Source organism: Nyctereutes procyonoides, unplaced genomic scaffold (assembly GCF_905146905.1).
Source record: "Nyctereutes procyonoides isolate TBG_1078 unplaced genomic scaffold, NYPRO_anot_genome, whole genome shotgun sequence".
Lineage (NCBI taxonomy): Eukaryota > Metazoa > Chordata > Mammalia > Carnivora > Canidae > Nyctereutes > Nyctereutes procyonoides.
The window spans coordinates 25739629-25763698 of NW_026575037.1; the positions used below are offsets into that span (position 1 = coordinate 25739629).

At 49.3% G+C, this 24070-nt stretch overlaps 1 protein-coding gene across 7 annotated transcripts in view; it reads left to right on the forward strand.

Moving 5' to 3' along the window:
- NAV1 (neuron navigator 1) overlaps positions 1 to 23819 on the forward strand; it is a 245829-nt gene extending 222010 nt beyond the window's left edge. For all 7 annotated transcript variants that reach the window (XM_055319071.1, XM_055319072.1, XM_055319073.1 and 4 more), the window contains 14 exons: positions 3530 to 3651; positions 7151 to 7347; positions 7582 to 7774; positions 7866 to 8034; positions 8342 to 8439; positions 8609 to 8704; positions 8925 to 9084; positions 9743 to 9978; positions 10997 to 11151; positions 11286 to 11357; positions 11812 to 12008; positions 12519 to 12637; positions 14643 to 14840; positions 16944 to 23819. In XM_055319071.1, coding sequence (XP_055175046.1) covers positions 3530 to 3651; positions 7151 to 7347; positions 7582 to 7774; positions 7866 to 8034; positions 8342 to 8439; positions 8609 to 8704; positions 8925 to 9084; positions 9743 to 9978; positions 10997 to 11151; positions 11286 to 11357; positions 11812 to 12008; positions 12519 to 12637; positions 14643 to 14840; positions 16944 to 17039 — 2108 coding nt within the window. In that variant the 3' untranslated portion in view covers positions 17040 to 23819. The remainder of the gene's footprint in view (positions 1 to 3529; positions 3652 to 7150; positions 7348 to 7581; positions 7775 to 7865; positions 8035 to 8341; positions 8440 to 8608; positions 8705 to 8924; positions 9085 to 9742; positions 9979 to 10996; positions 11152 to 11285; positions 11358 to 11811; positions 12009 to 12518; positions 12638 to 14642; positions 14841 to 16943) is intronic.
- Positions 23820 to 24070: the final 251 nt, after the last annotated feature.

Below are 24070 nucleotides of genomic sequence, written 5' to 3' on the forward strand. Positions count from 1 at the left end.
TTATGTCTCACTGGTTCACCATATAAAGCCATTGAGTTATATATATAACATAGATAGATAGATAGATAGATAGATAGATAGATATTTGAGAATCAGATCAGAGAAAATCAGTCACTTGGTCAAACATAGTTCATAAGTGATGAATCTGGAATATTAAGCTATTTCATTTCCCAAGTATACATTACTTTTCAGATATATATTTGTTAAGTGAATGAATGAATTCTGTCTTTTGCTATGAGTTCGAATGTTTTCCTTTGTTCAGGTTGACCCAGACTCAACTTGGTCAGGGGATTTCTAGGAACATTCAACAAGCTAATGCTCAAAGCAGTGATGCCTACCCTTATTTTATTTGTGAAAAGATAATACATGTATGTGGCACAAAATTAAAAATGCACAAAAGAGTTCCTAACCTTTTGAAGATTATTTGATTCTAAAACATCCTTTGCTTCTGAAAGTACTATATAGCATAGTTTTAAAATTTAATTGATAGACTCACAACTACTTGGAACCACTAACTGGTAATAGATACATACACTTATTTTGCTGCCCTTCATTTTATTTTTTTAAGAAGTTTTTATTTATTCATTTGAGAGAGAGAGAATGAGAGAGAGAGAGAGAGAACACAAGCAAGGGGAGAGGCAGGGGCAGAGGGAGAAGCAAACTCCCCGCTAAGCTGGGAGTCCATTGCAGGGCCCAATTCCAGGACCCGGAGATCATGACCTAAGCTGAAGGCAGATGCTTAACCATGTGAGCCACCCAGGTGCCCCCATTTTATTTTTAATTAACTCATTTTTCTTTTTATTTTTTTACTTTTTAAATATTTTATTTATTTATTCATGAGAGACATAGAGACAGAGAGGCAGAGACACAGGCAGAGAGAGAAGCAGGCTCCATGCGGGAGCTCGATGTGGGACTCGATTCCGGGACCCCAGGATCACGCCCTGGTGGAAGGCAGGTGCTAAACCACTGAGCCACCCAGGCGTCCCATATTAACTCATTTTTAAATTAAACTTATTTTTATCATAAAAGCAATACATGTTCTAGAGGGAAAATGTGAGCTAGGGGTCGTTAGGAAGCCATGTCCCATTGGCCAAATCTGGCTCACCACCTGTTTTGTTTTTTGGTTTTTAAGATTTATTTAATTCAGAAGAGAGAGAGAGAAGTGGAAGGGGCAGAGAAAGAGAGAGAGAGAACCTGAAGCAGACTCTGTGCTAAGTGCAGAGCCGGATGCAGGACTCAATCTCGTGACTCTGAGATCATGACCTGAGCTGAAATCAAGAGTTGGAAGCTTAACTAGACTGAGCCATCCAGGTGCCCTCACCACCTGTGGGTTTGTTTTTTTTTAATATTGTTTTACTTATTTATTCATGAGAGACACACAGACAGGCAGAGGCACAGGCAGAGGGAGAAGCAGGCTCCCTGCGGGGAGCATGATGCAGGACTCGATCACAACCTAAGCCAAAGGCAGATGCTCAACCACTGAGCCACCCAGGTGCCCATCACCTGTTTTTTAAATAAAATTTTACTAGAACACAGGCACACTCAATTTTTACATATTGTCTCTGCTGCTTTAATGCAGCAACAGCATTGCTGATGAGGTATAACAGACCGTATGGCTGCAAAGCCTGAAATATTTACTCTCTGGTCCTTTACCATAAGTCTCTCGGCCCCTGATGTAAACTGAACAAAAGGGTATGTGGTAAAATATAAAATCCCTCTCCCTGAACCCCCACTTCCACATCTCACTCCCCAGAGGTAACTACTATTAATAGTTCTTGTGACTCTTTCTAGAAATAATCTTCTGCATAAACCAACAAATAAATATGGATACATGTATCCATTTTTATACAAATGGAAATTTCTTTACGTCAAGTCAGCATGTTCTCTTGAGAATTTTCCACGGCCCTAGAATAAGTGGAGGTACTCCGGAGTATCATAAACGTGGTTGGGTAATCACTGAAAAAGGGTTTTCCGTGTGCTTCGTGAGCTTTGGTAGATCCTAGGATCTTGTTTCCTCAGTAGTATGAAGGGAAGATTAAAGAGGCACTCACGGTCACGGAGACTGAGAAAATAACCAGCAACTACCCACATCTTCGCTGAACAGCTCTTATTTCTAGAAGGACAACTGCACATCGCCACCTGACCAGTCCCCCACCTCTACTCTGGTTTCCCTCCGCCTCTTTCTCCGTGGTAACGTAGGAAGTGCTACGGAAAAATACGAATCTTAGTTAGAGTTAGAATCTGTAGTTAGAGAAGGTGCTAACATCGGAGGACGCTGGCCGCGGGGTACACGCAACCTGTCTGTATTGTTCTTTGTACGTGAGTCTGCAATTATTTCAAAATAATAAGGGCTTAAAAATCTGATTGTATTTGGGGCGCCTGGGGGGCTCAGTCAGGTAAGCGTCCAACTCTTGATTTCGGCTCAGGTCGTGATTTCGGCGTCCAGGGATCGAGTCCTGCGTTGGACTCCATGCTCCGGGGGGACCTGCCTGAGGATTTGCTCTCTCCCCCTCCGCCCGTCCGGTCACTGCATGCTCTCCTCTCGCTCTCGCTCCCTCTCTAAAAAGTATATCTGGTTATATTCTGCTTTTGCTCCAGGATCTCTGCTGCCCTTGCTCATTCCCTATGGCACACAGGCAGATTTCCTTTAAAAGGCATTCAGGGCTCTCCCGGTCTGACCTGAGCCTAACCTCCACCCTCTCCCCTCGCCGTGCTCCTTGGGCTCCTTCCCTTCCAGTCTGCCTGAGGTTCCCCAAAGCAAAGCCGGAGCCCCGCACAGGGCCTTTGCATGTGCTTTCTCTTCAGCCCTATGTGGGTTTCCAGTGTTCCCATCTGAAGAACTTCTGTTCTCTCAAGACTGAACCATCTCCTCCTTGGTTAACTTTTTCCCTCCCTGTGGTGGAAAAGTAGATCATGTTTTGTGCCATTCCAAACCTCCTTGGGGCGGAGAAGATTTTCTACCTGCCAGATGAGACAACTAAAGCTCATAGCGGTTAAATGCAGGACACATGGCTAGTTACACTTGGCCTTGGAGCACCAGGCAGCTGAAGAGTATTGCTGGGGAAAATCATGAAAATGGTAGGCTGAGGGGCACCTCGCTGGCTCATTCGTAGAGTGTCCAGCTCTGGATCTCGGGGTGGTGAGTTCGAGCCCCATGCTGGGGGTAGACTTTACTTTAAAAAAATGATAGGTTGATGTCTTCCATCAAAGACAGCTTTCCTTAAGCCCTTCTCGCACCTATTCAGACTGAGTTCACTAGTTTGTGTACCTGGTATTTATCCTACTGGACTGGAAGCTTCTTGAGAACAGGGATCATTCATTTTTTACCATTAGCATTTTTTTTGTTATGGAAACATAATTGGCACTCAATAAATATTTGTTGATAGAATGACCCCAAAAATGAATAATGTGGACATAGGAGTTACTGGTGCCCTTCTCTTACACCTTCTGCAGCTGCACTTGCCATAAGTCTCATGTCTTCTTTAAATCTCCCCCGTGTGTCTTCTTCCCACTTGTACGTGGTCCCTAGAACTCCGGATCAAGAGACAGAACTCCTCGGATAGCATCTCGAGCCTCAACAGCATCACCAGCCATTCCAGCATTGGCAGCAGCAAGGATGCTGATGCAAAAAAGAAGAAAAAAAAGAGCTGGGTAGGTTGAAGTTTTGGGGGCGGGAACCATGTAGAGCCATGGTGGGTCATCTCCACCTCAGCATAGGGATCGGCTCCTTCCAGAATTAACCAAGATATGGTTCCTTGGGGCTGATAGGAAGCCCCAGGCTTCTGCTCAGAGCAAGGTCCGCTAAACTCCCTGTTCTCCCCCTCACTCCCCACTTGCACCAAGGCCGTCCCTCCAACCCTGTATCCACACCCACTTTCCCTGGGCTCTCCACACCTTTGGGTAGGTCAAATGTGTTTGGCAACAGAAGGAAATATCCAGAAGGGAACGTCCTGTCAAGCCCTTTGCCCATCCCACCCCCATTCCCTTCTATACTATGGAGAGAAGATTTTCTGAACAAAGCCATTCATTCTAGATGCTCCTGCAGGTCATTTCTTCAATTTTTTTGGAGAGGTATTGCTGGAATTTTCCATATTACTTCCAAAGGAACCTTTGTATTCCTGTTGACTAGCCCAGACATAGTCCCCCACCCCTCCAAACCCCCTAGCTGGCTCCTGGTAGCCCTAAACTGACTTTGGATGCCCTTTCTGAAATTCCGTAGGCAGATCTAAAACACCTTTTGCTCCTCTGCTGCCTGTGGTAAGGAGAGGATCCCCAGATGGAGACTTCTCGCTCCTCTGTCCCCTGTTCAGTAGGACTGGCCCCCAAATCTTTGTATAGCACAGATGGGTCCCAGCTGTGTGAAATGAGTGATTAAGTGTTGCTTCTTTTTTTTTCCCTTCAAAATGCTGACTTCAAATCCCTATTTTTTTCCAGGTCTATGAGGTAAGAGACCCAGTTCCTCTCTCCTTGTTTTCTCTTTCCTTTTGCCATCCCTTCCCCATTTCCAGAGCAACTCCTTCCCCCTAAAGAAAGAGCGACCACTCATAAAACTAACCGTAACAACCACCCCGGAGTTCCTAACTCACTCCACTGCATGGTCCATCCACGGCTGCCCCATATGAGGACAGAGGAGTGGTCTGGTTGGGGGCCAAATGGGAAATTTAAACAAAATCCTGATCTATTCCCTCCTGTCTTCCCCTTGTTACAAAATCAGCCTGTTATAATTGCAATTTGAGTTCCTCCTACCCAGGAAACAAGTTTTCTGATTTTTTTGTTGTTGTTGTTGTTGTTTTTTGTTCCTTCAAACCCTGGAAGCCCAAAATGGAAGAGAATCATTAGATGAACATTATTTCGACCGCAGTTTCCAGAGGCCGGTTCAGTTTGGGTCTCACCTGAGGATTTAGCTCTACAAGGAGGTGAACCAGAGATAGGAGAGGATATGATCCAGTCCAGGGCACCTTGAAACCACCCAAAAACCTGAAGCCCTGAAACCTGAGCATCCATGGAGTTTCCAAAGACCTTTCAGGGATTCACGTAGTCTCACAAGCAGAAAGTGAACCCAGATTTTCCATGTTTTCCGTTACGAACCAGACATCTGAGCTCCACTAACCTAGCCCACCATTGTGCCAGGTGTTAGAAAGGATGGGGAAAGGTGGAGAGTGTAATCGGAACCACCCAGGGGCCTGCAGAATTGCTGGGGAAACCAAAAACCAAGAGTGTACATATGGTATTGGGAACAATCCAGCGGTGCTGAAATGCTGACTTCCGCCAAGGAGTGCTAGAGGCGCTCATGGACGAAACTAATTACAGAAGAGCAGGGAAACCCCACAGAGGAGGAAAAAGCTAAACCGAGATGGGACTATGGTAGGAGAGCGTGTTGAGATGCTTTCTACGTGGACCTGCCTGGTCGGAGGAGGAAACCAGTGTAGCCAGGGCACTGAGTAGGGCGGGGTGCCGATATGAAGGGCCTAAAATGCCGGGAGACTTACTTAAACTTGACTGTTCAGGTTGGCATTTCCCAGAGTGTGTTGTGCGCTAGTCCGTGGCAGTGCTCCCTCACACAGTGACGCCATATCCCATCTGAGAAGCCCTCCAGTGCATATCCGCATAGGGACGTCCTGAGATGTGCCTGAGTAGGGAGTCTGTTTCGTTTTGCTCGGTCCATGAACTCGGGGAATCCCTCCCCACGTAACACCAGGGATCATCTGCCAGCGGCTGTGCTGTGGGAACCCCGAATGACACAGAGAGCAGTCCTGTCTCTCTCTCAGGGTCTTCGTGATCTTACAGGACATGTGCTTCAGGCCGATTGTGGTCACAGGATCTCTTTCCGTGCACGCACACACTCATGCACACACACACCCACTCCCTTTCTGTGTCTCCGTCATATACACACAGCTTCCCATGAGGCAGCAACGTAGAGACCGTTGGGTTGAAAATGAGGAAGGCCGAGTTCCAGCCCCAGGCCTTCCTTCAATTCCACAATCTCGAGCAAGTCCACTTTCCACCCTGGGTTCCTCGTCTCTACACAGAACCGAGCCCAGTGGGATTCTCAAGCCTTGACTCCTCCGCGATAACCTCTCCCCTGCACGCATACTCTAGCCACCTGCACGCATGCTCTCTCTCTCTCATATCCCCATCACAGCCAGATCGGGCCTCCTTTACGTCCTACATAGTAGACACCCCAACACGCCCTCAGCTCTGCTCCTTCACCTAACAGCCTTCCTGTGTTATAGAAGAGACATTTGGAAAGAGTATCCTCAAATTTTCCTTTCTTTTGTCTCACTGTCCCAGAGATCTGGTTTGCTTTTGTCCCCTACAGCCTTCGACCCCTCCTTTACTCTCTGTCTCTTGCTGCCATTCCATATCTGTGACCCTGTGTGTGTGTGCATGCTATATGGATGCATGTGAACGGGAGGGACAGGCCCCTGGTTCGCATCTCTAGCTCACTGCCCTAACCCCCCAAGCTCATCAACACCGAAGGTCAAACAAGCTGTGGTCGGATTATGGTATCCCAAGTATTCTGAGGAAATGCTGGGAAACATTCCTTACTCTAGGACACTTGAGTGGGAATAGATAGCAGACAGCACTTGCATCTGATTGTTTTAACCATTCTGGGATGTGCTGGGCCCAAGAGACACTAAAAGAAAGTTGATGCTACTCCCTTCAGTCGATTTCCACAGAATCGTACTGCCAGTTTCTGGTGAATAGGTAGATAGGTAAATGGATTCTGATCTGATGAGCCATGGCGCGGTGGGTCCTGAGACCCAAAGTGAGGGAGGCTCTAGCCTGAGCAGTAATTGGTCTGCTGGAGAAGGTGGGTTGGATCATTGAGAGACTGGCCACCATGTGACCTCGGGGGCTTCTGTGCGTTCCCCTCGGGGGCATATTCCCCCACGGGAGAGAGCAGACCCTAGGAGTTCCCAGAGCCTGCAACAACAGCAAGCCAGAACAGTTCACTTCTCTCAGCCCTGATTTCTAGGCAACTCTTCTGTCCACGTCCATGAATCAAGTGGCGCCTTAAGAGGGAGGCTTAATTACAGCCAGCAGACACCCTGCCTGTACACCTCTGTCTCAGAAATCCCGAAGCAGTCCTCCCCAGGCTCCCGAGTGGAGCCCTGACGTCTCCCTACCTGGATCTGCTTTTTTCCAGCTGCGAAGTTCCTTCAACAAAGCCTTCAGCATAAAAAAGGGACCCAAGTCAGCTTCTTCGTACTCCGACATCGAGGAGATAGCCACACCCGACTCCTCCGCCCCGTCATCCCCCAAACTACAGCACGGCTCCACGGAGACCGCCTCGCCCTCCATCAAGTCCTCCAACTCCTCCTCTGTGGGCATTGATGTCACCGAGTAAGTGCTGTCTGCCCGCCACCCAGCCCGGGGACCGGTACGCACTGCTGGCCAGAGGTTCGCCCCTGGACAAACGACACCGCACTGCAGGCCTCTCCCGGGGTGTGTGAGGCCGGGGTGGGCCTCCCCTCGCACTCCTGATGACCTCTGAGTCCACCAACCACGGGTCCCAGAGTCCCCCCGTAACCCTGGAGCTGCCCCGCGGGCCCCGGCCTCATTCTTGCTTTCTTCCAGGGGCCCTGCTCACCCGGTGCCCCACACCAGACTGTTCCACGCCAATGAGGAAGAGGAACCCGAGAAGAAGGAGGTATCGGAACTGCGTTCCGAGCTGTGGGAGAAAGAGATGAAGCTCACAGACATCCGCTTAGAAGCCCTCAACTCGGCCCACCAGCTGGACCAGCTTCGGGAGACCATGCACAACATGCAGGTGCGTAGCCTGGCGGGAGCGGAGGAAAGGGCAGCGGGGGCCTTGGGGCCCGTCCCAACTCTGCGGCCCCGCCGTGTCTGCTCTCCCGCAGCTGGAGGTGGACCTGCTGAAGGCGGAGAACGACCGGCTGAAGGTAGCCCCGGGCCCCTCGTCAGGCTCCACTCCAGGGCAGGTCCCCGGATCGTCGGCTCTAGCATCCCCTCGCCGCTCCCTGGGCCTTGCGCTCACCCATTCCTCCAGCCCCAGCCTCACCGACACAGGTACCTGTTTGGGAGAAGAACCTTTCCGGGTGGCGAGAAGAAGAGGGTCTGGCTCACCGGCACAGCGTTCCACTCGCTCCGGTGGCACCGCTCTCGGGTCACGGAGGTTAACGTGCCTCAACCGAGGCGACCCCGGTGTCGCGAGACCTGGAGAGTTGTTCTGGTCCTGCAACCTTAATTGCTTTTCAGTTTTGGAGCTTCTGCTTCCTCTTGGTAGTAAATGGTTCTTTGGAAGGGCTGATGACCGGAAGGTTTAGGAAGGCCTGTGGGTGCCCCTAGAGCCAATAGTTGTTTTCGCTGCCGACAGACCTGTCACCCATGGATGGCATCAGCACCTGTGGTCCAAAGGAGGAAGTGACCCTTCGGGTGGTGGTGCGGATGCCCCCCCAGCACATCATCAAAGGGGTAAGGCTCTTCGGGGAGGCCTGGTGACACTATTATTTTTATCCAAGAACGTCTGGGCTCTGTGTATCCCCCAAACCGGAGCACCCCACTTCCAAGGCCTTTTAGGAGCACCCCTCCTTTCTTGGAGTGACGGCACTGAGGCTCACACACTTCTCCCTTGGCCGTCTAGGACTTGAAGCAGCAGGAATTCTTCCTCGGTTGTAGCAAGGTCAGTGGAAAAGTTGACTGGAAGATGCTGGATGAAGCTGTTTTCCAAGTGTTCAAGGTAAAGTGATGCGTGTCCTCTAAAGGTGGTTCATCCTCTCCTGGGATATCCCGCCGGGATGCTTCCTGGGGAAATGCTAACTGGGAAAAACATAGGTTCTTCGCTCCCTCCATCTATCTACTCCTCTTTCCTCCGAAATCTGTGGCTGGTACATCTGGGTTTGCATCATCTTGGTGATCCTCTCTTTTTTTTTTCTTTTTCTCCTTTTCTCTTCTGTTAGGACTACATTTCCAAGATGGACCCAGCCTCCACCCTGGGACTGAGCACCGAGTCCATCCACGGCTACAGCATCAGCCACGTGAAGCGAGTGTTGGATGCGGAGCCCCCGGAGATGCCTCCCTGCCGCCGAGGCGTCAACAACATATCAGTCTCCCTCAAAGGTCGGTCTTTGTCTTTTGGGGTGCAGCGATACGGGGTGAGAGGAGGGGAACATCAGATAATGCGTCACGCGTTTATTCAACGAGGACTTGGGATCCCTGGGTGGCGCAGCAGTTTGGCGCCTGCCTTTGGCCCGGGGCGCGATCCTGGAGACCCTGGATCGAATCCCACGTCGGGCTCCCGGTGCATGGAGCCTGCTTCTCCCTCTGCCTGTGTCTCTGCCTCTCTCTCTCTCTCTCTCTGTGACTATCATAAATAAATAAAAAATTAAAAAAAAAGTTTAAAAAAAAAAAAAACGAGGACTTTACTGAGAAGCTATGTGTGCCAGGTCACTGTACTTAAGTAACATGAGATTATAAAAAAAAGATGAGTGGGATCCAGTCCTAACTTTTGTTCACAGGGCCATTTTCATGCCCAGGGAAATTTCTAGAAAGCCTGGGTTTCTCACTCCACCCACACACCCATAACTCAGAACATGTCCCTAAAAATAAGATCTATGTTTCAACACTCGGAATTAGGAGATTCCCATGGAACCCCGGGGCAGGGGGCTCTGAGTTCCTTCGGCAGGGTCCTAGGTGAAGAAAGATACGCCCTTTGGGGGGCCCTTGCCATCCTCGGGGCCCTGGTCGTGGCTCATGCTCTCTGGGGCTGGGGGTTCAGGTCTGAAGGAGAAGTGCGTCGACAGCCTGGTGTTCGAGACCCTGGTCCCCAAGCCGATGATGCAGCACTACATAAGCCTCCTGCTCAAGCACCGGCGCCTCGTCCTCTCGGGCCCCAGCGGCACGGGGAAGACCTACCTGACCAACCGGCTGGCCGAGTACCTGGTGGAGCGCTCCGGCCGCGAGGTCACCGAGGGCATCGTCAGCACCTTCAACATGCACCAGCAGTCTTGCAAGGTGGCTGCCTCGTGACACCCCGCCAGCCTTTGCTCGGGCCTCGGCCTCCTGGAGGCCTCCCCCGGGCCCCTTCCTGCCCCTTCTGTTCCCTCTCCTCTCCTCCGCCTGAATCTTCCCCTCCACTGTTCTCGCCTCCTCCCCCTGCACGCCATCGCATTCTCCTTTTCTAGTGCATCCTCTGCCCCCAGTTTCTCTCCAGACTTTTCCCTCCCCTTCTTCCTCCGCACTTCCCCTTGCCTCTGTTCTGTGCTTTTCCTTTCACTGACCATTGACTAAACTGCATCCCCATTTCCACCTCACCAACCCCAAAATCCCGTCCTTCCTTTTGCTTCCTTCTCTCTCTACTGTTCTTTTCAGTATTACTCTGACTTTGGGCTTCCTGGGGAGAACTCAGAATTACATGTTACGCCTTGTGCCATCCCTGCCAAATCTGGATGTCTGGAGCACACCCCAACACCCTGGAGTGGCTTCAAACCTTGGCTCGCCCCAGTAGGAGGAGGCATATCCATTGGAGTGGCTCAGGGTACCTGCCCCGTGAAAATCGCTTTAGAAATAGATTATGATCCCCACTCTTCGGGGATCCAGGAGCTGCTTCTTAAGACCGTTGTCTTAGAGGAGCACCTGGGTGACTCCGTCGGTTAAGCATCTGCCTTTGGTTCAGATCATGATCCCGGAGTCCTGGGGTCAGCCCCACAGCAGGGAGCCTGCTTCTCCTCCTCCCTCTGCCTACTGCTCCCCCTGCTTCTGCTCTCTCTCGCTCTCTATCAAATAAAATCTTTTTTCAAAAATTTTTAAATAAACATAAAAAACAAGACGGTTGTCTTAGAGCCTCTGGGACCACTGTCTATCAGTCCACGGTAGCCTGGGTTTACAATTGAACGTTCAAACAGGAACCAAAGTCTTCAGGGAAATCCAGAACTAGCAGAGCTTCTCCAAAACCCTTCCTCCCAAGGCAGAGCCAAGTGCTCACTACTCCTGAGTCTCCTGAGTGCTGACCCACTTACTTCTTTCATTTCAGGATCTGCAACTGTATCTCTCCAACCTGGCCAACCAGATAGACCGGGAGACAGGAATCGGGGATGTCCCCCTGGTGATCCTGTTGGATGACCTGAGTGAAGCAGGGTCCATCAGTGAGCTGGTCAATGGGGCTCTGACCTGCAAGTACCACAAATGGTAAGGCCCAAACCCACCACAGTGGGATGAAGGAGAGCCCGGTGCCGGCTCTCCTAGTGGAAACCCTTGCTTTTTAGTGGAAAGCAAGGTTTAAGGCAAGTCTAAGTAAACATTTTTCCTCCTTCTTCCCACAGTCCTTATATCATAGGTACCACCAATCAGCCTGTAAAAATGACACCTAATCATGGCTTACACTTGAGCTTCAGGTAAGAGCTGTGACCCTGGATAAACCTCTCAACCCTACCTAAGATTCTAAGAGAAGCTGGTTAAACCCCAGGATCTGGCCAGAGGGGCAGTAGGTAGCACAAGGAAGGAGCTGGGAAGGGAGAGTAGGGACGTTTGCCGCGTCAGTTACGGGGTGGAAGAGAACCCTCGAGAAGAGAAAAGAACTGCCATACTAAGAGAGCTGCGGCTGGGATGCTGTGATTCGGGTTTTCTGCTCGCACACCTCCTCATCTGGTCGGTGAGGTCAGGTGCTTTCTGAAGAGGGGCACTGGTTTGGGAATCAGCTACTGCCCTGGTTCAGTTCACTCTGCTATTACTTGAAAAGAAACCCAGTGGCCACTAGTGGGAAGCAGGCAGGAGGGACGGACGGGCAGGGGATGAACGGCAGCAACGTCCGCGTGGCCGCCCTGACCCCTCTCCCATCGCTGGCTGCAGGATGCTGACCTTCTCCAACAACGTGGAGCCGGCCAATGGCTTCCTGGTTCGTTACCTGAGGAGGAAGCTGGTAGAGTCGGACAGCGACATCAACGCCAACAAGGAAGAGCTGCTTCGGGTGCTCGACTGGGTGCCCAAGCTGTGGTACCACCTCCACACCTTCCTCGAGAAGCACAGCACCTCAGACTTCCTCATCGGTACTGGGCTTCAGCTTGCCCCTTGGGGTCGGAAGGTGGCTTCCCTTTCCTGCTTTGCCACCCAGTGGGATGTTCCCATTTCTTTCTGGAATCTTCAGCATGTAAAGGAGTGGCAAGCCTCGTGGCTTCAGACCCAGGACCACTTAATTACTTACCAAGCGTTTCCCTCGAAGTTAGCACCGTGGTTTGGGTAAATCACTTCGATCATCAGAAAGCGAAGCCCGCTCCCTCATGTTTCCCCACAGCGAATGGGGAAAAGATAGGAAAGTGTTTAGGAGGGAATTGGAAAACTTGCCCTCGCTCCCCCCACCCCCCCGCACCTTGTGAAGAAGCACCGTCATGAGCGTGCCGGCCGGGCGCCCACTCCCACTGGTCTTGACAATGATCTCGGGGCGCTCGGCTCCTCCTCCGGTTATGGGACCCCTCTGCTCGTATTAGGGAGTGGAAGAGACAGAGGACTGCGGAGAGCTGCGTGCTCAGCCTTCTTAATGGCCTCATCCTTTTCCCTAGGCCCTTGCTTCTTTCTTTCCTGTCCCATTGGCATTGAGGACTTCCGGACCTGGTTCATCGACCTGTGGAACAATTCTATCATCCCCTACCTACAGGAAGGAGCGAAGGATGGGATCAAGGTGAGCCCCTGATTCTGCTCAGTCCCCAAGGTCAGGCTGCCCCTCCCAACAAGGCAGAAACATCTCTTCAATGTTAGACATGAGGCTACTGAGACTTGTTAGCTTCTCTGGCTAACACGTAGAGTAGGGCGCGGCGTCCATCCACCATTCAGCAAATGGCTACAGGACCACTGTCTTTGCGGGGGCCTGTGTCTAGTCCTGGGCCTTCTGGCTCTATGCCAAGCACAGACCTCTCTTAAGGATCAGAGCTCGGGCCCCTGGGTGGTTCAGTGGTTGAGTGTCTGCCTTGGGCTCAGGGCATGACCCCAGGGTCCTGGGATTGAGTCCCCCCATCGGGCTCCCCGCAGGGAGCCTGCTTCTCCCTCTGCTTATGTCTTCGCCTCTATATGTGTCTCTCATGAATAAATAAATACAATCTTTTTTTTTTTTAAAAAAAAAGGATCAGAGCTAATAGAGAAATCATTGAGCTTAGAATTAAGTAAAACCTTATTATAACCTTAGCTTACTGCTAACAAAAACGTTACTTCGGCCGAGTTACGTAACCCTTTTTAACATCCTTCTGTGTGAGAAAGGAGATAATAAAGTCTGCTCTGCCTAAATCACTGGGTTGTTTTAAAGACATGAAATATGTGAAAAGATTTTTAGAAGTGAAAATAAGAACTTTATGCAAAAGGAAGATGTCATTTTACTAAAGCCTCCCTCCCCAGGTCTGTTTGTTTTTTTAACCTGTGAATTAGGGCGTAATGATCACTAGCATCCATTCCAGCACTAGTGAACTACAGTGCAGTGTCTCGACCCTATTAGCCATGTACTTTCCATAAAAGTAATTTATTATTGCAATAGATATCCCCTGATAATGTGGTAAATTTCTAGAGACACTATCTATCAGACTGATACCAGAAATCATTATTTCGTTTAATTTTGCATTATTATTTTTTTAAATTTATTTACTTATTTGAGAGAGAGAATGAGTGCACAAGGGACAGAAGAACAAGTAGTCTTTCTGCTGAGTGGAGAGCCCAGTGTGGGGCCCGACCCCAGCACCCTGAGATCATGACTTGAAGTCAGAGGCCTAACCAACTGAGCCGTCCAGGCACCCCAAATTTTGCATTAACAGTTTTCCGATTTCAAAGTGTTTTTATACAGATAACATCTGTTTTCAATAAGGTCAATTTTTTTTTTTTTTTAAAGATACGATTACTGGGGTGCCTGGCCTGGCTCAGTCAGTAGAACGTGCAACTTTAGACCTCAGGGTCATGAGTTCAAGTCCCACATTGGGCACAGAGCCTACTTAAAAAGAAAAAAGAAATAAGTTTTAAAAAAGGATATGAGGGCATCCTGGGTGGCTCAGCGGTTTAGCGCTGCCTTCGGCCTAGGGCATGATCCTGGAGACCCGGGATCGAGTCCCCTGCATGGAGCCTGCTTCTCCCTCTGCCTGTGTCTCTGCCTCTCTCTCTGCATCTCTCTGTGTCTCTCATGTATAAATAAATAAAATCTTAAAATAAAAAAGGATATGATTACTAAAGTGGAAGAATTCCCTACTAAAATTATGGGGTCATAAGATGGGTACATATTAAGTGGGTTTTGTTTTGGTTTTAGTTTTGCTTTTAGAAACAGGGGTGAGGGGAGAGGGAAAGAGAGAATCTTAAGTAGGCTCCACGCCCAGTGCGGAGTCTGACTCAGGACTTGATCTCACATCCCTGAGATCATGACTGGAGCCGAAATTAAGAGTCAGACACTTAAACGACTGAGCCCTCCAGGCACCCCCATGTACATATTAAGTTTTTAGCACAGTCTGCCAAATTAGCCCCCAGGAGACTTGTACCTGTTTACACCAACTTATTTCCTTTGTTGGGAAACTCAAAGGAGTTGAGTCTCAGCTCATGGGGATCAGAGTCTCAAGGCTTTCCATTTGAGGAAATGCATCTGGCCATCAGGAGACTGCATGAGCAAGCCCCTATCTGTGGATCCCTCTGCCAGTAACCACATTTCTCCTTCGATCCAGGTCCATGGACAGAAAGCTGCTTGGGAGGACCCAGTGGAGTGGGTCCGGGACACTCTTCCCTGGCCATCAGCCCAACAAGACCAATCGAAGCTGTACCACCTGCCCCCACCCACCGTGGGCCCTCATAGCATTGCCTCACCTCCCGAGGATAGGACAGTGAAAGACAGCACCCCAAGTTCTCTGGACTCAGACCCTCTGGTGAGTAGAAGCCATTCTAAGATGAAAATAAGAGTATTACAGAACTTAACTTTTATTTTTAAGATTTTATTTCTTTATTTGAGAGAGCACATGCGTGAGCTGGGGGAGGAGCAGAGGGAGAGGGATGAGTAGACTCCACACTGTGCACAGAGCCCGATGCAGGGCTCGATCCCACAATGCATGACCAGACTAACCTAAACTGAAATCAAGAGTCAGATGCTCAACCGACTGAGCCACCCAGGAGTCCCTGAAATCGAACTTTTCATGCGTACCCTGATGGAGGCTGAAGGGTATCAGCAAGGCCAGGACGAGGACGAGGTCAGTGAGGAGGTCAACGGTCAGAATCCTGGGTTATGAAGATCATATGCCTGCAACCTAGCTTGAGCTAAATGATAATGCACGCGAGCAAGATGTATTCTAGTAAAGGCCTGAGTCTCAGGCAGACGCCAGGTAGGACTGTTAACCAAAAAAGAGAGCAGTGGGACACGTGTACACTCTGTCTCTATCTCTCCGTCTACTCTGGTATTATCCTGAGGATATTATCCTGAGGACTGCCTCGGTTCGGTGGGTTTCATGATCCCCTCTGAAAAGTGGGCAAGTGACCAGCTAGGGGCAAATATTTGCAAGGCTTATAAACAAAAGAGGATTGGTACCTAAAAAATATAAAACTTCCCATAAAATTCCCAATTGGATGGACAAAGGATATGAGTGGGCATTTGACTAGAGAAGTGCAAAAAGCCAATACAAATTAAAAGATCCTTAACCCCTCCAATAACTGTAGAGATGCAACACCAGACCAAGGGGAGAACCCGTTCACCTCGCCAAAAATAGTGCATAGGGGAGCACAGACTTCTTATTCAGTTGGTGGGAGTGTTCGTTAGCAAAGCCATTTTGGAAGATGATTCGGCAGTTTGTCTTAAAATTCAATGTGCACAATTCCGGTGACCTTGCAGTTTTACCTCACAAGTAAGAAATTCTTCCATTTTAGGGGCGCCTGGGGGGCTCAGTCAGTTAAGCATCTGCCTTCAGCACAGGTCATGATCCCTGGGTGCTGGGATTGAGCCCCGCATTGGGCTCCCCGCTCAGCCGGGGATCGTGCTTCTCTCTCTCCCACTCCCTGCTGTTTGCGCTCTCTCTCTCTCTCTCACACACACACCTAAATATATATATATATATATTTTAATGATTTTATTTTATTATTTATTTATTCATGACAGATACACAGAGAGAGAGGCAGAGACACAGGCAAAGGGAGAAGCAGGCTCCATACAGGGAGCCCGATGTGGGACTTGATCCCGGGACTCCAGGATCACCCCGGGCTGAAGGCGGCGCCAAACCACTAGGCCACCAGGGCTGCCCTTTTTTTTTTTTTTTAAAGATTTTATTTTAACCTAAATATAACTTTAAAAAAACAAAAATTCTTCCATTTTAGTCATTATACATTTTAATTTAAATTTTGACTTTGTTAAAAACAGGTGTTACCTGTAGTAAAAAAAAAAAAAAAGCCGTTACCCTGGATGACTGTTAATAATCATGTAAATCTATAAATAGAAGGGTGAAGAGCAGATTCAGGGGAGAACCAGCCAGGGGTCCTTAGCTGAAATGGGGCTCATAGTCTTGAAGAAGCAAGGGAGTGTGAGAGGTAAAGAGGAGGAGGAAGGAGGTGGATACACTGAGGAGTTTAGAGGTGACCTGAAGCACTAGGCTGTTCCGGCGGAGGGGGGAGCGGTGTGCAGGACCGGCTCATGATAACACGGAGTCTGTTCGGTTACGATCTATTTGGAAGGTTGATGGACACAGACGTTCTTAGGGCCAGTTCTCACCTCCGCCCAGCACTAGCCAGGATGTAGAGGCCGTCCTGTTGTGTGGGCGTCCCTCCCGCAACACGGCACGGCGCCTCCCATCGCCGAGACCCTGCCGAGCATCACACCACATGCTTACAGACAGGGCTGAGATAACCATTGCCACCTGCCCACTCTCTGGGCCCTGAATCGCTTACAAACCAGGGATCAGACCGACGATCCACGTGGCTTTAGGTTTCCCGTCTGTGGGCAGGACCCTGAGTCCCGACTCTCATGAATCCACCCTTTTGCCCCTCTTTAGATGGCCATGCTGCTGAAACTTCAAGAAGCTGCCAATTACATTGAGTCTCCAGATCGAGAAACCATCCTGGACCCCAACCTCCAGGCCACGCTTTGAGGGTCCAGCAGTCACTGTCACCCCGGACAGCAGAATGCTGACATCAGCGACGTTCTCTCCTCCTCTCCCCTCTCTTCTTCCAGAGCACTGGCTCTCTGGCCCAAGAGGACAGGAGAGGGAGGAGGAGGTAAAGGAAGAGAGCAGCTTGTTGGTGCTGCACCCTGAGAACTTCCTAGTAAGGACTGGTGGGGTGGAGAGTGGAAACTTGTGTCCCCTAGATACATTTATTGGCCTCCTCTCATGACTTTGGGGAAAAGATGATTCTGGGTCTTTTTCCTTGATTTCGTGTCTCCATTATAAACTCCTAGGCTTTCTGGGGAGGGGTTCAGAAGACAGCAGAAAACCCTGCAGCAGTCCCTAACCGATTCTCATGAACAGCTCTGGGAGAGACAGCCCTGTGTGGGGGAATCTGAGGGGGGCGGAAGCTCCCCAGAATTTCTCGCAGACCTTTCTGCATTCCGTCACCACTGCCAATAACTCTTCCCCGGACATCTGGCTGGAGCCCAGAAAAAAGAAGCATGTGGTTTAAAAAATGTTTAAATCAATCTGTAAAAGGTATTTAAAAAAAAAAAAAAGAAAAAAAGAAAGAAAAGAAAAAAGGAGAAGATGAAGCTGGAGAGAGAGGAAGCAGTTGCCAAGGCAGAGAACGTGCATCCCTGGATAACGTAGGGGACAATGACAAGACGGCTGCCTATCCTGGAAGTCACCAGACCACAACAATAGCATTCCAGCCTTCAGAGAAAGACTGTTGGCTCTGTCTTGTACCCTCTAATTTAACATGCGTGAGAGTCAATAAACCCTACTCCTGTTATTTTTTATTTTCACATTTTGTTTTATTTCTTTTTTTCCCTCCCCCCTCCCATGTGCCTATTTATTTGCCTTTTCATTATTTCTTCTTCTTCTTCTTCTTTTTTTTTTTCCATTTCCTCTCATGTCCGCAAAATGCTTGGGTTGCTTTTCCTGGGGCTAGTTTGGCTTTTCCACACGGGTTTTCTTCGGAGAATCTGATGCCATCTCATCGGCACTAGCTAGATGCCTGCCACGCCACTATCTCTGGCGTCCTTGGGACTCAACAGGAGACACGAAGCACTGGCTCAGACAAGAGTAGTAGAAGAACCTTGACTTCCCTTTTGAGAAAGCACACGTTCTGCCTCGGAGCTCGGCTGCCACCCTCCGGTCTGAGCGTCGGTCACCCCATGTTGAGAAAAGATCCACTCTGAGCTCCACCCTGGGCTGGATGAAAACCAGGAAACTGGAAATATTCTTTTGTCTTGTGGCCTGTTTGGCCCCACTGCACTATTCTGAATGGCAGCCATTCTGCTCAACAGAATCCAAAATCCGTAGCTGGCCTTTACTATTGGTTTTTGACAAGTAAATATTCCCTTGTAGGAGACTGGACATCCATATGAAATACTCCCAATCAGAATATAAGGCTCAAGGAGTTTGATTTCGTGGCAAAGATTTGCCTTCCAAAGGGATCCATCCTCAGGAAAAGTTGCCCCAAAGGCCTGGCAGTCCACATGCCTTCACTCAGCAAACACTTACTGAGTACTTCCTGTCTGCCAGCCACCAGGTTTAAAAAAAAAAAAAAACAAAACAAAGCAAAGAAGGCAAGACTTGAGTCCTTGTGTTCACAATCTAGTAGGAAATCTTAAGCTCCATTAAGTGCACAGCCCCTGCTTATCTGGACCCTCAGGATCATCTAAGAAATGTAGCCCAAACCCAAGGTGCCACCTAGAAAGAAGCCTTTGCTGAGATGTCTAGTACTTGGGAGACAGAAGATCTGGGATCCATTAAGATGGACCCTGAGGGACCATGGAACCTTGCTTATCTCAAGTGGACAAGTCCTCTTCCTGCCATTCGTGGAGGCCCCCGTGGGGCGAGATCCAGGCTGAACTGCCTGGCAAGGCTGAAGTTTCGGGGCTCTGCGGATCAAGGATATGTGCTGAGCCCGGGCCCAAGTGTGTGTCCCTCAGATTCCTATGTAGCACAAGACCTTGTCAGAATCCACAGGCACACGCACCTGGACTGTTGTGTCGCACCCAGCCAAGGAATACATGCATCTGACTCTTCATATCAGAATCTTTCCATTTAGGTCCAAAAGACGGTCCAGGTTGCTCCCCGAGAACCTGGAAGCTCCCAGGGTTGACCGGCTCCTCTATGCTGGAGACTGTTCATTGCTTTAGCTGCTAAGTCCATGAGCTGTGGAGATCCCCAGCCAACTCAGCTGTAAAATATGCAATTCTGTGGTGGGAAGAGGCTGTTTGTTCAAGGATGGTGCTGACATCACTGCCTTAAGGTCTCTGCTGTGCAGAACGAGGAGGCCCCAGAGCTGGGTGTTCTGACGTGGAAGGAAGGATGGGCCTTCTTTGGACCGAGGCCTCTTCTGAACCGTGTCCTTAGCTCCAGTCCCGTGGCAAGGCTCGGACTTTTAACGCCATCTTGACCGGTGGTCGAGCCTTTAGCTCTCTTCTCTCTGGTGCTGCCCAGCCAGTGCCTTCTATCACGGATGTTACTGGCTACTTGAGAAAAAGGAAAGGGAACATCCCCTTCCTCCATGCCAACTGCCTCAGACCCCAAAGGGATTCTGGCTCCCTGGTAACCATGGATACCACCGTGAATTTTATTTGGATCCTCAGTGGGTTGATTCTGGAGGCCTCTCGTGATGAATTCTACTATTTCTGGGACCCGCCACCCTCTACTCTGAGTTGACTGCTGCATTTAGACCAGGTCTCTAGTTGCTTTCCTCCAAAAAGCGTGTTCCCATCTAATGAGGTGGCCCTGCAGCCTCAGCTTTCCCTCTGGAGCCTGGGACCCCGTTTACAGTTGCACACTTGGGCCCCGTTGCGGGCATCTGTCGTCTCACCAAGGAATCGTGGTGATGTGGCAACTGCGGAAGGTTGAGTCTCCTCATGGTGCTATAACCCCTTGGGGTGCTCATCCAGACTTCTCTGAAGCAGAAAACCTGAGCTCCCCCTTACTGCCCTCAAGTTAACGGCAAGAGCAAATCCATAGCCTTCTCTCCTACCTACGCACCTGCTTCTTAGTTGAGACTACCGGGATCCCTCCGAAAATGAAAACTGGGTCCCGCTGCTAACTTCTCAGCCCCCAGACACCTTCAGAAGAACCCAGCCTGTGTAGGACTGGGATGTGTGCTCTCCCCTTCCTCTCCAGACTCTCATTCCTCACCAAAGTGGGCTAGCAGATGACACGGTTCAATACCCAACATCAATCTCTGGGGAGAGCCACGACTCCAGGAGAGGTTCCTCCGCAGACTCCCCCTCGTTTCTGGATGAAGACGACCAACGCATTTTGTCCAGTGTATGTGTTTCTCAATCCCTGCCTAGGCACTAAAAATAAAATACTAGGTAATTGGAGGCTAATACAGGACCTGATGTCTGTGTGTGTGTGTCTCTCCCTCCCTCCCATTCTCCCTCTCTCTCTCTCAAGAGCACTTTGCTGTTGCTGTTTCCTAACTCCTGAGGCTTCAGAGTATTTTTTAAAAATCTATGCTTTGTGGCAGCTCTACGGTGCTTACCTCTGTCTTTGTGTGAATCCAACATCTTTTTCATGTAGTCTAACCATTGGGAAGCTAGAGGCTAACAGGGAAGAAAGACTGGCTGTCCCAATGACAGGCCCTACAGTGAAGTCCCTATTGATCGGCATGCGACATTTTGGTCTTGAATTACCAGCCTTCTAACTAATCTATTCAAACACCTTAAGGATTTCAGACAAAAATAGTGATTTTTGTTTCCCCCCTTTCATCTCTGGCTCTTTGGTTCTTCTGGTTTGCGAGACTCCCAATGGACCTAATCTCACCGCGTCTCCACCTCTAGCTCCCTGACACCAGGGTCACACTATTCAGAGGGATACCCCCTTCCAGTCTCAGAGTAGCTAGTTCCTGTAGTGTTCCGAAAGAGAAGGGAGACAACAGCCTGCTCTTTCTCAGAAACACCTCACATCACCGACTGAGAGGACAGCCACACACAGAAACCCTTCGGATCAGTGAGATTTGCCAGACTGACAGGGACTTGGTCCTACAAGCCAGCACTAGGAGACCTACGGGAGACTCTAAGGATGCTTCATTGCAGGGTGTTTGGGAAAGGAAGCTGTTCTTGTCCTGATCACACATTTAACACGGGGTTCACGTGCTAAAGTGTAATCCAGATCACCAAATGCAACCCCTCATCGTACCTTTTTTTCTTTTTTTTTCTTATTCCTGGGCCTTAGTTAAGCTGAAGCTAATAAGCAGATTACAAGTCAACCCCACTGATGGGATGAAATGTGTTTTTCCCGAAGGTTTACTAATGGATATACTAATTTAATGCTGGTATACCCTTGATCACTAGGAACTACTAGCAGGTTCTGGCTGCTGGTGGTTCATGGCTCCACTAAAGAGGCCATAAGTAATAAAATGGTCTTAGGGACACTGTGTTCCCAAAAGGCCAATGCCTGAAAATACTGCCCTTTATACTTGAATCAGCTTTATATATTCATGAGTCCTCAACCAACCTGGTCAGGAATATACGGGGCCTCCAGCTTGGCTCCCCCTCACCCCCACTGAGGATCCACGTGTGGATGTGTGCTCAGCCTGGCCCTGGAAGCAAGCGCTGCCAGCCAGACACCCTGAGAAACAGAAGGAAACTGGAAGAGGAGGACCCTGATAGAAATCTGGAGGCCGCACGGAGACCGTTAGAATGGAAAATTAAACCTATGTGTCCGGATCCTCCCAGTTTGATGTTTTGCTTATTTTTCTGAATGATTATGCCATGGAGAATTTTCTGTTGACAAGAGCGGTCATGGAAGTAAGTGGGCCCTTGGTTCCTTGATTCAACTCTTTCATTTCTTAAAATAGTGGTTTTCAAACTATGTTTCCAGACCGGCAGCGTCAGCATCTGGGAACTTGTTAAAATTGAAATTCTCAGGCCCCATCTCAGGCCTACTCGGCCAGTAACTAGGGAGAAGGCCCAGCAATTTGTGTTTTAACAAACACTCTTGGTAATTCTGACGCACGCTACAGTCTGAAATTCACTTTTTTAGAAGGACGGGCTAGTAGCAGAGTCGCCACACGGAGGGGCTTTAGGACCAAAACCAAGATGGTCCTGGGGTAAAACTCAAGCTATTACATTAGTTTCAGTTACCTTTTTCGTGCTTCCCTATGGTTCTGTTTTTCCTTTTATTTAAAGGAAAAGGTATGTGTGCTTTGGGCAGACGTTAGGGGGAATGCTTGGCATCTCTCCTAGTCGAACACAATCTTTAGAGAAAAATCTCCTGGCTCTGAAATTTTTACCTGGGAAATTAATGGGCTGTAGCAGAAGAAAGCTGCCAGAGGTCTCTTCCAGACTGCTCCTCTGCTGGCTTATTTGTGTCTACGCTAAGCCTTTTTTCTGATTATATAATAGGATGGGAAAAGTCAGAAAATCTCATTTGTATTTCCATGGCAACTTGTTCTCTTAGCAACATCCCCTCTCTTTTAGTTGAGTTCTAAAGGGCACTGCTGGGTCAGAGAAACCTGGCCAGAACCTCCTTCCCCAGGGCAGCTGGAGGGCTCCCGTGCCCAGGAAGACCCCTTCTCCGTGTTCTGCTCGGCTCACAGGAGGGACGGAAGCACAATGACGACGCAGGACGGGGGGCAGCTGAGTCTCGGGGCTCATCCTTCCCTTTCCCCACGCCAGGCCTAGGGTACGGAATTACTCAGCCAGTGATAGAATGGAATCCTTTATAGAAGGGGGAAAAAAAATCTGAGAAGAGCTTCTTATTTTTGCAGATTCACAGATTCTAGCTGATGGGGCCACGGGGTAGAGGAGGCTGCTGACTGCGGGCTTTGTTTCCAGTTTGTCAGTCTTCCCTGAGATGGAGCTTGTGGGTAGAGGACAAAGAAATGTGCTAGGACTAGGGCCTCTTGAAATCTAGGACCAAGCACTGGGAGGAGGACCTAAGGCTCTTAGAAGACAAGCGTAAAACAAATTGCACTAAATTCACCCCTTCAGTCCCCAGAAGGCTGGTGACGCGCCTTGGGTCATCTCCCATGGGACCTTCTGGCTCCCAGCCATTCATTCCTCAGAGACTGAAGATGTTGGATAATAAGCCAAGAGCTCCCATACCCCGGCCAGTGTCTGGGCTACTGCTGTGCAAGAACCTCCTACTTAATGGTTTTTGTTACTGTTGTTGGTTTTTGTGTTGTTCTTTTTTTTTTTTTAAAGAACAATTTTTTTTTTTTAATGAATTCCAACCCCTACTAGTTTCCTTTCCTTCCCTCCCCCCACCCACCCCCACCCGGTTTTCAGCAGCACTGTTTATGCGATGGAGTCTGTGTTTCTCAAATGCGTGGCAATCCTCAGGTGGAAAGTGGGTAGGAATTTTTACAACAGGTTTCTTTTTCTTTTTTAATTTATTGGACATAAAGCCCCAAACCAGGATATGTGTGTGTCTGTGTTTATGTTTTTTTTTTTCCCCCTCATTTGACCCTCCCCCTCTTTCAGTCTACCCCCTTTTATATCTAATGTAGAGAAAGCAAATTTGAATCTGGAAAGCAAACCGTTGTATATAGTTGCGGTAACAATCATGAGGAGAGCTGAGTTGTCCCCTCAGTAATTCGTTTTAAGTAAAAATTGGTTGACAATGAAGTCCATGGCAGGCCAGCTGAAGAGGCCTTCCTCCATCACTGCCAGAGGCCCCTCTCATCTGGGCCCTCTGTTCCATCAGGCATGTCTCCTCCCGGCAAGATTCATCTGTTTGATGCCATTTGCGTTTCAATAAAGTTATCTCCTGTATTGTCCACTGGTTCTCTCTGGTCCCCTCTGTCTGGTTTGTCTCCGTTTATCTTGTGGCCCATTCCTTGATCCGCAAGGTGAGACTGCTTGTCATTTGCCTAACCAAGAGGTAAACCTCATCTGCCTGGAAAAATCTTCAGATCCTAAGCAGGAGCTCTGGACCCCTTTGGTCGGGGAAGGCTGGGGGTGGGAGGCTGGGGATCCTACTTGCATGCTGCGGACACAGGATCCTTCGCCAGCCCGGATTTCACAGGGTTC